The sequence below is a fragment of the Danio aesculapii genome, chromosome 8 (genome assembly GCF_903798145.1).
Source record: "Danio aesculapii chromosome 8, fDanAes4.1, whole genome shotgun sequence".
Taxonomy (NCBI): domain Eukaryota; kingdom Metazoa; phylum Chordata; class Actinopteri; order Cypriniformes; family Danionidae; genus Danio; species Danio aesculapii.
In genome coordinates, this window is record NC_079442.1 from 8022872 (window position 1) to 8037749 (window position 14878).

The 14878-nt window shown below is 36.3% G+C and overlaps 1 protein-coding gene across 2 annotated transcripts in view; it reads right to left on the reverse strand.

The window, feature by feature from the left end:
- The window catches only part of espn (espin), a 159618-nt gene that overhangs the window by 57854 nt on the left and 86886 nt on the right, over positions 1–14878 (reverse strand). Inside the window, exon 8 of one of the 2 annotated variants that reach the window (XM_056463117.1) lies at positions 9736–9894. In XM_056463117.1, the coding sequence (XP_056319092.1) occupies positions 9736–9894 (159 nt within the window). Of the gene's footprint in view, positions 1–9735; positions 9898–14878 lie in introns of both variants that reach the window. The other variant, XM_056463116.1, reaches the window with a different exon arrangement.

Here is a 14878-nt window from a genome sequence, read left to right on the forward strand (position 1 = left end):
ACTGTATGGACCTTTGTATTTAAGGGAAATTGAGAGTTATCATTTAATAATAACAATACAGGATCTTTGGGGAAACAAATTTTTGTAACTTTAAATAAAATGTCCAGCATCGAATCCCAAAGTTTTTGCACCTCTGGACATTTCCACATCATATGGAAAAAGGTATCTGGACGCTGTGGTTCACAGAACTTTCAATAACGATGTGGAGATAAACCAACATGTTGTATACGTGTAGTTAAATATGCCCTGTGAATAGTTTTAAAGTGAATAAACCGGTGATTAGGGTTTGTGGAAGTTGTATTGGGCAGAGACAGATCAGCCATAGTCTTTCTTTTGAGAAAGTATGTGTATTTATATTAGAAAGACAGCAATAGAGATAGGAGAAGCATTCATGGAGCATTATATATCCATTTTTAGAATCAGATGGGTGTGAAGATGCATACCCCATGGTGTCTTATGAGCCTTTAGTGCTGCCCTTATTTTGAATTATATAAATAGAGCCTTGGGGGATGTTTTAAATTTGTTAACCAGCTCTTGAAAATTTAGGATTGATTTTTCTCCATTTATATCTTTTAATGTTAGAATACCTTAATTGGCCTATGATGGCTGATTAAAAGGTCGTCCACTGGAAAGTAGGTTCATATTGTGCCACAGAGGAGAGTGAAACAGAGCAATGATTTCTAAATAGTATTTCCCATATTTTTTTTCTTCCATTTTTATTTTAGTTAGACCGGAATGACTTTTATTATAATTTTTTTGTATTTTTTATTTTAAAGTCAATATTATTAGCCCACTTTAAGAAATGATTTTTTCGTTTGGCCTGAAAAAAAAAACACTGTTGTCCAATGACCTGCCTAATTAACCTAATTAAACTACACTATAAAACATGCTGTAAAATTGACAGGCAGTTTTGCAGGTTTTGTCTTAAAATTCCGGCCCACGGGCCATTTACAGCCCGCCATCCTCCTCCCTCCGGCCTGCAACTGACATAAAAAAAAAATAACGAGATTCGGCCCGTCAAAACATATATTTTTAAACCATTATCATTGTTGTGCAGTCGTGTCTAGCCACTTGTAGTTTTGACCCACCACCTAGTCGACATTTAAAGTTGCTTTGTGTATGGTCGAGAGTAACACACATGCGTTTTAATTCTGTGGCTGATTTAAATGTTAAAATACATGTCCATAAGTGCTCTATTTTATACTAAAGCTCTATTTTTGAAAATATTCAAGGGTCATTTGATTATTATCAGTTTTATTCCACTTGTATTTTGTTGTACAAACACTTCTTCATGGCTTACACGTTGTGCTGGTGGTGTAACAAATAGGATAATTTTGCTAATATTCGATTCAACTGGTCTCATTTAATAGATTTTCCTCATATGCTTATTAAGATTTGAATGAAAACTATGTACAATAGTAAATTTGTACTGCTGGTTGAATTGAACTTGTTAAAGTAAATGTGAATATGTACATTCTTTCCCCCTCTTTGTTGTAGTTTTACAAAAAAAAAAAAAAGATATTGAGAAGAACAATTGCCAGTAAAGACACTAAAGTTACCCAAACTGCTTTCTGCTGTTCTTGTGCTATTGGAACTATACAATTGGTTGGGAAAGAATTAACTTTTTATTAATTTTTATAATAATTATTATGCCTATTAAATTGTAGAATTTTAATAGCAATTTAAACTCCCCCTTCAATATGTACAACAATAAACATAAAGATAAGGTTTTGACTGCATATAGTCTGTGGAAGAATGACTGAGCGCCTGTCTAACGCTCGGCCATACACACAACAACCACAGATACATTTTCAGAAGCTGAAGTCTGACATGACGCTGGTTTGCATTATCACTGGTGACAGGTAATGCTTGAAATATAAATGTCATATCTGTTGTCCTAAGACGCATCAATTATGTCAGGTTTCCACTTTTTTCTTGTGCTTGAATGTTAAAACGGCCGTTAGTCACTGAAATGCCCCCCACCCCCCACTCCGCCGCCAATTTCAGTGTAAGACCCCTGGGTGAAAAAACTCAAGTTTTGACCCATTGACCTTCATAGTAAAAAAAAATACCATGGAAAACTACAATGGAAGTCACTGGGTGCCAAAAAACAAGATTTTTCAATTGTCTTTTGTGTGCAACAGGAGAAAGAAGGTTTTAGAAAGAAAGTTTTAAGTAAAGTGAATAAATTGTCATTTTGGGGTGAACTATCATCGCTCATGTGAGGAGCCTTTAATGATATCTGTCATTACATGATTCATTCACTCTCTTTTGAGCTTAGTCCCTTAATTACTCTGGGGTCGCCACAGCAGAATGAACCGCCAACTTATCCAGCACATGTTTTACCTATAGCACATGTTTTGGCCTGTGGGGGAAATCGGATCACCCAGAGGAAACCCAGGTGAACATGGGGAGATCATGCAAACTCCACACAGAAATGCCAAATGACCCAGCCGAGGCTCGAACCAGCGATCTTCATGCTTTGGGGAGATTCTGCTACCCACTGCGCCACCGTGACGCCCATTAAATGATTTAAAAATATATTTTTTATTTAGAAACCACATTTAATTTCTACATGTAGAGCCAATTTCGACCATATTCCACACAGTTGCTCTTCTCTGCGATGCCTCCTCCAGCAGTTATTTCAAGCATTTGAGGAAGTATTTAATGAAAGCTCTGTCATTGTATGATTCCTGTTTTTAAATTCCATCAATTCTCCATACCAAACTGCTCATAGACTGAACAACATGATTAATATACGTCCCAAAATGGCATAATCTGACCAGTACACCTCCCAGTGGGCCACACCATATGCACTGCAGCTTGTGGTGAATACACAATTAGCTCTGACTCAGGGGTTTGCTGGAATGACAGGACATCTGCTAAGCTAAGAGCCACAATCCTTCACATTGAGCATCTCTAGGGACCGCCCGCCTCTTACCACTGATGCCAAGTAAACAAGCCCTGACCTTTCACCCCATACACCCCCCTCCTCCTGGACTCGTGCCGCACGCGTGCCTGTTATCCATCCCCCTGCCTCCTCATCATCACTATCTCCAGCATATGGTGCATTTCATGTCCCATGCATGTCCGCGTTAACGGGTCATTACCCAGAGGGACATGTGGAGTACCATCTGGTTCCATCAAGTGGCCAGACGCCCCACTGGGCATCTAATTGGCTCAATGAAGATTAGATCGGATAGTAGAAAGGGGCCACTTCCAATGCTGATATCTTGCTAATTATTTTCCCTCTAGATCGCATTATGCACGTTCTCGCCAACTGGTATCAATCTGGAGAATTAATTCATAGAGAAGTGATTATCAACAGGTGTCCATGATGTGTGATATCGGAAAATATTTTAGTGTCAATTAAATAGATGCTAATGACATAATTGTTTACATAGAAATCAACATGGCTAATGTTATGGAGTTAAGTGCTTCTGCTAAAATTGATATGATTTGATTTAACTTTGATTTGATTTATTTATTTTTGCTCAGAAATATTATACATAAAATATCTTTAACAAAGAATACATTTCAACATGGTCGAAAATGGAGCGGGATGAAGCACAAGCTTATTATTTTCCCACCCCATTACCACATCTTTCGTCTATTACTTAAATGTATTTCTACTTTTACTTATCTCTGCTTTTTACATGAGACATGTTTTATCCTTTTGGCAGTTTTGAGAAATTATATGTTTGATTCCATTTGTACCTTTACCTTTTGTAACATAGACCCCCCCCCCCTCCCCCCCAAAAAAATTAATAATAAAAAAAAAAAACATACTACTGCAAGTAGCCATTATTAAAATTTCATCATACCTTTCTCATTTGATCCTTTTTCAATCACCTTCATCATTATATTCCTTTAATAATACATATCTATTAGGCATGGGCTGGTATAAGATTGTGACGGTATGATAACCTTGGATAAAAATATCACGATTTCATGGTATTGTGCTGACTGCTCTAAAATATTCTCTTTTTAAATGTCTGGGGAAAAAAAACAAAAACCTTTTTCCCCTTTGAAAACAAATATTTTCAATTTTTTTTAAGATTTATGATATTTTGGAGCAGTAAACATGTCAGCCTAAATAATTCAAATGAAACATTGACTTCTGCTGTCTTCATTAGTTTCAAAAACAGATTTCTTTACAATTTAAAACGGCATCTTTGGATATTTTTTTTCTGATGGAGACACTGTTCCAAAAAACTAAACAAAAAAAAATGTAAATAAAAAATCTTACACATACCTTGGTATGCGATAGTATTACAGAATATTTGGGCTGTATTAAAACCTTGGCTTTTCCCAAACCGCAGTATACCTTAAAACAGTTATCTATACAACTTTTTAAATCGATATATCTTTTAAAATCAATTTAAATCGATATATTTATATATATATATATATATATATATATATATATATATATATATATATATATATATATATATATATATATATATATATATATATATATATATTTAAATTAATATCCTGACATTGTTTGAGAGTCTGTTCTAGACTGTTCCATAATTTCACACCACAGACAGACATACAAAGTTGTCCTTGTTTTCAACCACCTAAAGTTTTGTTCCTCTCTCAGATTATATCCCCCTTGTCTTTCTTCAAAAAACTTTTGTATGCACTTTGGAAGTGCTTTATTTTTTAGCTTTAAACATAAATTGTGCTGTTTTAAATTTAACCAAATCATTGAACTTAAGTATCTTCAGTTTAAAAAAATAAAGGATTTGTGTGCTCCAAATACCCCACATCAGTCTAATGGATTTTTTCTGCATTGTACATAAGGATCGTAAATTAGACCCCCCAAATTTCAACACAATAACTCATATATGGCAACATAAGTGTGTTATATAATATATACATTGATTTATTGTCCAGGATAAATCTTGCTTTATACACTATTGCTACAGTTTATACTAATTTTGATATCACATTATTTATTTGCGATTTCCAACTAATTTTATGATTCAATACAACACCAATTTATTCATTCATTCATTTTCTTTTCGGCTTAGTCCCTGTATTAATCTGGGGTCTCCACAGCGGAATTACCACCTTATCCAGCATTTGTTTTTCGCAGCGGATGTTGTTTTATTTCCAGCTGCAACACATCACTGGGAAATCACGCACACTCATACACTACAGTCAATTTTAGCATACCCAATTCACCTGTACCACATAAGTTTGGACTTGTGGGGGAAGCCGGAGCACCCGTAGGAACAGAAATTCCAACTGACTCAGCCGAGGCTCGATCCAGCGACCTTCTTGCTGTGAGGCGAACGTGCAACCCACTACGCCACCACGTCGCCTCTGAATTAATTCAAACTAATAGAATTTTGGTCACATTTATTTTAATGTATAATTCATGTAATTAGCATACAATTGACTAAGACTTTTAGCTCAATGATCGAATAATTAGCTGCTTACAATATAACTCCAAGTAAGAAAAAAGTTGGGACAGTATGTGTAACGGATGTGGCCGTATATTGGTCGTATTTTTGCCTCCCGTTCTGTCTCTTTTTCTCTCTTTCTCTCTCGCTTTCTCTGTGCCTGTCATTTCTGTTAGGCCCACCTTCGCAATAGCTGATTGGTCAGGAGACCAGTCCATTATCATTGGGCGACGTGGCGAGGTCATATAAAACACAGAGAATTATTTATGTTATTTATTAAAATTTCCAGTTACTGTTTTGTCTTAACATCTATCCCCACCTCAACCCTAAACCCAACCGTCACAGTAATGTAAAAACAGTAGTTGTACCGAGTATTATTAATGTTTTCTATTAAATTACCCATTAAATTGTATTTTTTAACGACTACCCCCATCCCAACCCTAAACCCAACCGTCACAGTACTGTAAAAAAATTAATCATTGTTATACAATGACATCAAAAAATGCTGCTATATTGATGTGTATATTGCACTTCCGGCCAGCCGTGTATCCGATCTAGACTTTACCAAGAGCGGAGGAGAGCGCTTTCTCCTTTGATCTTGATTTTTGTGTGTTTTGCTGACATGATTATGATTTTCATAGTTTTTGCTTAACTTTCGTTTGGGTAAAATTATTTTGCATCACATTTGCCCCTTTTTGAGAACTTTTTGTACATTTTTATTTCGATTGATTTGTTTGTTACTTTTTGGCCCAGCTCTTTCCCGACAATATTGAGCTATACTTCATCTAGTTCACCCTTTTTTCAGAGTAAGGTTGATAGGGGAGATGTCATACAGAAAGAATACTGAAAATCATACTCAAGTAAAAGTACCATAACTTGTCTAAAAATGTAGTGCAAGTAGAGTAAAAGTATCTGTTGTAAATATTACTCAAAGTATGAGTAAAAATTAGCCCTTTCAAAAGTACTCAAGAGTAGTGAGTAGTGAGTATTATGCTTTTAAAAACTGGTGCGTTTACATGTAATTGTGGATGTGTGTAAACGTAACATTCTGTAGTGCATCTAGTTATTGCCCAGCAGTCACACAACGTCATAAGACGTTATTAGTAGGTTAGATTTAGGTTGTGATTTAGCCAGCGTCTAAGAACAATGTTAATTTGATGTCCAATAATGACGTAAAATGACATAGATATTTGGTCGATTTTTGGTTGTTAGAAAGTAACCAAAATACAATGTCGACACAACATCTAAAACACACATCATATTGATGTCAAATACTGACATTTATTCAACAGGTATGGCAACCAAAATCCAAAATCTGATAAATGTCAATAGTCGTAATGTCCTCACAACGTCAAGCTGTTACATCATTAGACGTTGATATTTGGTGGATTTTAGGTTGGACGTTGGACATTGGCGTTGGCCTGACGTTGAGTTCTGACGTCAACTCGATTTTCATTTCCAAACAAAATGCAACATTCCCATGATGTTGGGGTACAAAGTCAATGTGACATCATGTTGACGTCTTGTGCCTGCTGGCTGTTTAAGGCCATTTCGGTCATCATACAGTAAACATCCATCATCTTGTCATCAGTGATATGCATCTAAACGGTCACTGGGTCAATGCGTGTAAAAACTTCTTGAATACTTCCAAACAGTTTGCTGCAATTATAAAGCACACGTCTTGAGGTAGTTCATTATGATGCAATTTACCTTCTGTGTGTTTACTCTAATGCTTGTTGTATTATCTAATTGAAGTACAAGTCAAAGTAAATTTGGAAATCACTTTTTTCTTTTTTTATTAGCGTTTTCCATAGTCACATCTTTTTCTGATTTGGCATTGTACTTAAAGGAATAGTTTACCCAAAACTGAACATTCTGCGATCATTTATTACCCCGTTGACTTGTTTTCAACCTGTTTTGAATTTTGTTCTGTAAAACACAAAAGGAGATACAGCATTTCGTACAAAGGTATGAATCGTGTAACCATTGGCTTCCATAATATTCCAATGGTCACAGGTTTTCACCTTTCTACAAAATATCTTCTTTTGTGTTTAGCAGAAGCAAGAACGTTTTAAAGGTTTGGAACCACTTAAGGAAGAATAAATTGTGAGTAAATTTTTATTTTGGGGTAAACTATCCTTTTAACCACTAGGCTATTGTGCTAAGATTTATCAGCCATTATGATCTACTTTAGGCTGAAAATGCCTGTGGGAAATTCAGCCTTGTGTGACTGTATTTACTACATGAAATAGAGAGGTTTAGCAGAATGTTCAAGTTGCTCTTTGAAATAATATGGACAGAAACTAGAACCATGGTCTCCATCATTTTTGAATATTAAAAATATAAACAGCATGGAAAGTTTGCTAGATAACTTGTTTTGTGTTCTGTAAAAGAAGTCGTATACGTTTTAATGCAGCATGGAAGAACACATAACAGCACACTTTTCATTAAAACAATTTAAATAACAAATCAAATATACTTTTATTGTAAAAAATACTTTTATGTAAGTCATTCTTCATTTATAGGAAACAAATCAGTGTTGAGTAATTGGAAAGCTCACATGGACAAAACATAATACTTCCAGGATCCGGTTGTCAGGCTCGCATAGCACAACAAAGAAAACACTCAGCGCTGTTTACCCAGTGGCTCAATATGTGTACATTAAATGCTGAACTGCAATCCTAGCTCTGCGATGCCACACCTTGCATGGATTTGTGTGGCAATGTGACAGGTGTGACAGCGAACCCAGTGTAATTCAGAACGAAGAGAGTTGAGTACATGGGGGAAAAAAACAACTGCTTTCTGTTTTGGCAACCGTATTAGTTGTGGTATTGCATGAGCATTTTAGTGTTCTATACATACATAATTAGTTAATTATCCCTTGTTACAAACAAAACAGTCAATGTTTAGTGCGTACATCATTACAGAACTCAGATTTACAACTTGTAAATAGGGATTTTTTAAGAGTTCTGACTTGACCACAAGCATATAGACTCTATTTGAAGTCGTCCACTATACCCTTAAATAGTTCTCACTCTTTGAGGGAGAAGCTATTTAAAGTGGTGTTTTATCCACAGAAAAAAATTAAACTACTGTGTACTTTCATTTAAAGCACATTTTTATATTGGATTAAGCGAAAAATAATGGTTTTATTTAATTTCCCTTTCAACAGTGTTCTCAAACTCAATTTCTGGAGGGCCGCAGCTCTGCATAGTTAGGGATTATCTCTATCTCACACCTGCTTAATAGTCTCTAGTAGTCTTGAACACCTTGATTAGTTGGATCAGCTGTGTTTGATTAGGGTTGAAGCAAAACTGTGCACAGCTGCGACACTCTAGGAATAGAGTTTGAGACCTATGGCTTAAATAAAAATAAATCCCCTAGGATTCTTACTTTTTTCTCCAACCCGGGCTGATTATTGATACATACCCCTGCATACATTTCTGGACAGCGCGAAATACATCCCAGGAGATACATTTTTTTTGCTGTTTCTGTTTTCGGAAGTCCAGCAAAGGCCGCTGTGTACACTTTTTCAGATCTCAGATTTCTCTCGCGATTGCCATTCTCACCTGCTGTTCTCGTGTGAATCCACCAGAGGTTGCTGTTGACTGACTGACTGACTGATTCCCTGTTAATTTTAAAGACGAAATGCATCCATACGTAGCTCTGGCTACATAATTTGCGATCTCCAGAAATTTATGTTTGGGAGAACTCTACTGTACCTTTAATAACAACACAGGCTCATTGTGGATACGTACCCCTTTCTACATTTCGGGAGATCACGAATTATATAGCCAGACTGTAAAACAAATTCTACAGGGTTGTATGACGCTCATTTAAGCGATATCAGCTGACGGTTACCTCCGTACGGATGGCTGATTTTCACGTATGTTGGTGGACTTGGAATGCAGGGAGGAGTTAACCACGACGATGGGGTTCGAGTCCGGCAAAGAATGGTTCCAGAAACCAGGTAAAACAAAAAATAAACCAAAATAAATGGCTGAAAATATGGTGAAATCACATGGCCGAGATGGTTTTTCTTTTTCTAGATTGCTTTGGAAAACACTATCGGTTGGGTTTAGGGAAGGTGGTGGGTGGTTGCACAGCAAGCAGGCCTGGTCGGCTGAAGTGTATATTGCGCCCTCTGGTGGATTTAAGCAAGAAATTTGTGATCATAAGAAAGCGTACACAGCGGCCTCTGGTGGATTCGTTTTTAGCTGTCCTGGGTACATGTCAGCAATGAGCCTGGGTTGTTTAATACTGATACGTCCATAATTATTAGTGGAGTGGTAATTATATAAAGTAGTCATTGTTTTACCTCCTCATTGGGTGCCATGGCTCTGCTGGGCTGCTGGTCCGTGGTATCGCTACCCAGGGTTTTATAGTAGTCCCCAGTGCTGGGCTGCTTGCTGAAACTTCGAGACTTTCGGTTTGAGTCAACTCTTCGAAGTCTTTCGTGGTTCTCGCCAGGGTTCAGCTGCTGCCGAAAAAAAAATCACAGGTTTAGAAGTGAAAGCAACACGAAAGACGAAAATTAACAATCAGCCATTGAGTATCTCATACTGATCCTCCATGCTTATATTAATGGGTATATCTATGATTTTCTAACAACAATAAAACAAGTCATGGTCAAGTTCTCTCAGATTAAGTGAAGTTAATTTATATACTAATTTCGAGAGGATCACATGCTTATAATTGCTTGCAGCCGGCCCTGCATTATTCAATTTATGATTTACCAATCAGACGATTCCTAAGCCACTATAAATACTCCATATAAGTTCCATATAACAGCTATCTTCGTTTTGAAGAATCCCCCTTCCACCCCTACTCCTCCTCCTTTCCTAGATGGGGGGCACGGTGGCCCAGTGGTTAGCACTGTTGCCTCACAGCAAAAACGTCACTGATTCTAGTCCTTACCAAGCCAGCTGACGTTTCTGTGCGAACTTTACACGTTCTCCCCATGCTCACGTGGGTTTCCCACCGCCCAAAAACACGCAACTTAAGTTAATTGACTAATCCAAATCGGCAGCATAGACATGCTCCTAGTAAGTAGTGATCTCTTAAGAGCAATCCCTATCTGTTCATTAGCTACTACAGCAGGGAAGTTCTCGAGATCTGAGCTGAGACCTGAGCTCAAACTCCAATCTCGCCTGGCAAACGTGAGGGAGCCCAGGGCTCGAGGATCTTATGAGCTCAGGGCTCTGTCCTGGAACAGTATGCCAAACAAGCTTTATAATCAATCATCAGCTAAGTGTGAACTCTTAAAGTAATGCTTTGCCTTACTACATAGAAGTTTACAAAAACTGTATATCAACAGTGATTTAATTTTACAGGTCTGCTTTTTTAAACATTAGTACACTCTGAAAATTTGTCCAGTCAATTGTCATCTAGCTGATATACTCAGGTTAACACAAGCAAAAAAGTTACTTAAGTTACACAAGCAAAAACAAAAGATCACTGCATGGTTATGTGAACAGTTATTGTGGTTTCAATAAAGCATAATCTAGCAATATCATAACTCATCCTAATGACTTTGATACATCTATAAAGCCTCGATCGTAAATCTTAAAACTCCAACATAAAGACTTTAAATCCAATAAATACTAACAGTGTCCTAACAACAAGCGACAAGAATCCGATTTGACAAGATATATTCCTAAAATAGACATTTGTTCGTTACTGTTGCCGTTGTTCAGGACTATAACTCCTTTTAACATGGACAAGATGCCTTTTATCACATCTCTTCGCATTTAGTTAGGAGACGTGTGACACATTTCACTGTGAATGCAAACCCCAAATGGTCACAATCTTTCATTGATTTCAATGTAGTAAATAAAACAGTCTATGCAGTTACAATATAAGCTCATAAGAGTTATTGTTATGACATAGAATGTTTTATAGAATCATTTAATAATTTTTATTAACACATATTGTTACTACATAGAAAAAAACATTATGTGATCATAAAAATGATACAATTATCATAATAAAATCATCATATATTGCTTCCAATTGCAGAAAATGCTTTCACTTGACACTTTGTAAAATACAAAAACTTATATTAAGTAAGACAACCTAACCCTTTCACATATTACATTTAAAGTACACATGAAATCAAAACTAAACGTGTTGATTTTTGTTAGCTCACATTGCTAGTTTTGTGGTGAACAATTCATCTGTGATTGTCATTGAGAAGAAAACACTTGTTTGCTCTTCTAATCTTAATATTGAAATCTGAAAATGCACTTCCTGTTTGTTTTCAGTTAAATTCTCAGATTACGTCTGTCTGTGGTATTGGGCGTGGCTAACATACTTAACCACGCCCCTCCAGCAGTCAGTTTTGTCAGATGGTGAGCAGGAGGAGTCTGTTAGGTTATAAACCCCCTTACCCCACCATCTCCACCCCCCCCCCCCCCCCCCCCTTATTTGATATGCTATGATAGTCTGCAACATTAATTCATCAGCTTTTCCCAAAATACATGAAAGTAAGTGACTGTTTAACTTTGAATAGAGTAAATGTTCTAGAAATCTGAGCAGTGTGTGTCTGATGTGAATATAGCACATCGTTGGATAAAAAATTGGCATCTTCATAAACAGTGTGTATTTTACTAATGTTGGAAGTCACACTGGTGTGATCGTTCAATCAAGAGAACAGCCAAGACATGTGATCACACATGTCAAAGAGTTAAAAGCTGGAGACATCCCGCTTTAGGACTTTTTAAGTTTATTCAACTTACTGGGGAAAAAAAACAGTATCAATGCAACAGTTACAGCTGCTGTCACTACAAAAATACATTTCTTACTTAATGCTTTTGTCTTGTTTCTAGTCCAAATATCTAAAACTATCTAAAATCCAATGCAATTTCAAAACAAGTAAGAAAGTATGTCTGGTTTTCAGAAATAATATAAATAAAGTGCATTTTTCCTTAAAACAAGCAATACAATTTGCCAATGGGGTGGCAAAGTTATCTCATTTCAAAGCAAAAACAAGATTATTTTGCTTACACCATTGGCAGATTATTTTCCTTTTTTTAAGAAAAAATTAAAAAGTTATTTCTGAAAACAAGGCCATATTCTTTGGTTTGATAAAAAATGCTTCTTGATTTAAAAATTTTTTGCAAGCCAGGCTGTAGACTGACTGACTGACCGACCGATCGCCCCACCAACCTCCTTCCCTAAGCCCAATCGATAGTGTGTTCAAAAGCAATCCAGAAAGAGTAAAGCCGTATCTTACAGCATTCTGACCATATTATTTATTTGTTTATTTATTTATTTGCCTTTTTTTTGTGTAACTTGCTTTTTGGAACCGTTCTTTGCTGCACTCGAACCCTGTCATTGTGGTCAACTCCGTGCCGCGTCTCAAGTTTGGGCAAACTGGTAACAGCGGAAAAGCCATCCACACAGAAGTAAGCGGCCAGCTGGTAGCACGAAAAGAAAAAGAAGCCATCAACTGCGTCATACCGCCCCGTAGCATTTGTTTGAAAGATGAAATGCAGCCATACATACTTCTGGCTACATAATTCGTTATCTCCAGGAATGTATATGGAGGTATGTATTCACAACGAGCCTGTGTTGATTTTGTAGGTCATTTGGACTGGAAACAAAACAAAAACTCTAAGTAAGAAAAGCATGTTTTGCAGTGCAAACACAACTAAATAAGCTCTACAAACTCAAAATTTGTCATTTTTTTAAAGATCCATGTTCAATCCACTTGTACTTCAAAGATGAAAATAGATACACAATTACTTTTACGGCTACATATTGATTATTAGTTGAACCAACACAGTTAAGTTGTTTTTTATTTGGACAACTTAATTGTTTTATGTTCAATCTACTTAAATTAGCAAAAACATAAGTTAACTTAATCGATTTGTGTTGGGACAACATGAAGGAATTGTGTGTAACCCTATATTTATTACAGTGTATTACAGAACAGTGGTGTGTACTTACTTTCTTAGTTTTTCTAACTTGAGCTCAAACAAGCTAAACAGAATTTTCTATGCGATAAACTAAAACAAGCTGTTTTTATGTAGTAAAATGGAAGAAATCTCACTGAAAAGAACATTAATCACACTCCAAAAGATAATTTACTGCTTGGTCAAACTACTAATGTAAAATGAGCTAAACCTCACAATTCTTGAGATTTTTGGGGGAACAACTGGTCACACTTTATTTTGATGGTCTGTTTGTTCAATTTAAGTTACATTGCATCTATATTCCAACTAATTCTCATTGGATAATAAGTACACTGTTAGGATTGGGTTAGGGTTAGGGTTACTGTAAGTTGACATGGCAAAGTTTCTTATAGTCAGTTAAATGTCTGTTTAGCAACAGTATTAACAGATATTAAGCAGACAGTCTCCTAATACTCAAATAGACCATCAAAATAAAGTGTTACTGGACAACTTAATTGTTTTATGTTCAATCCACTTAAATTTGTTAGCTTAATCCAATGGTCTCGAACTAAATTCCTGTAGGGCCACAGCTCTGCATAGTTTAGCTCCCACCACCTCCAAAATCACACCTGCTTAATAGTCTCTAGTAGTCTTGAACACCTTGATTAGTTGGATCAGCTGTGTTTGATTAGGGTTGGAGCATAACTGTGCAGAGCTGTGGCCTTCCAGGAATCGAGTTTGAGACCTATGGCTTAACCGATTTGTGTTGGGACGACATGAATGACTAGTGTGGAACCCCACTTTTTTTTTTTTACAGTGCATCTCAATGATAACAACCTAAATAATTCATAAATATAGAGAGACATGTATTCTTTTATATGTGTTATTTACCAGCCATGGTTTGACAAAAGAAACTGTTCAACTGATCGCTGATGAAATTGAACATGCTCAGAATCAGGCTATTTGGGCCCTTGGCTCTTTTTTTAACCTTTTTTACACTCGATATATAAAAACAGTGAATACTAACTAAATTAACCTCAAAGAAAGCTTGTCTGACAAAACGAAAGTTAAACATCCTACACAGTGCCTGTCACCATCACCTATTTGAATACTGGCTTCACGCCTCCACACACACAATAAAATGTGGTTGTTATTTTTGTTTTATGTGACCTGCTTTAATGTCAGCATGAAAATCCTCATAGGATTCATCTGTCTTATGATATCTTTGTTGTTAGCACGACTTTAAAATGACCCCAATCCATATTAAATCTCTCCGATTTTAGTTTGTTTGTTTGTTTCTTTGACTAGAACTGTTAACCGAATTGCTTCACATTAGAGAAAGCTGTCAAATTAAGCCTTATAAACTCCTAATAAGTCTTGTTTAGTTCATGTGGTAAAGCCTCATGTGACGCCAGCTGATTTACCTGAAAACAAAAAGACTATTCATGGCACAATAGTTGAACTTTAACAAGGATTTATTTTTACTTCACAGTCTAAGCAGTGGAAACACTGCAAAAAGGGCCTTTTACTTATAAGCTGCATCCCAAATGGCACAGTTTACACTTA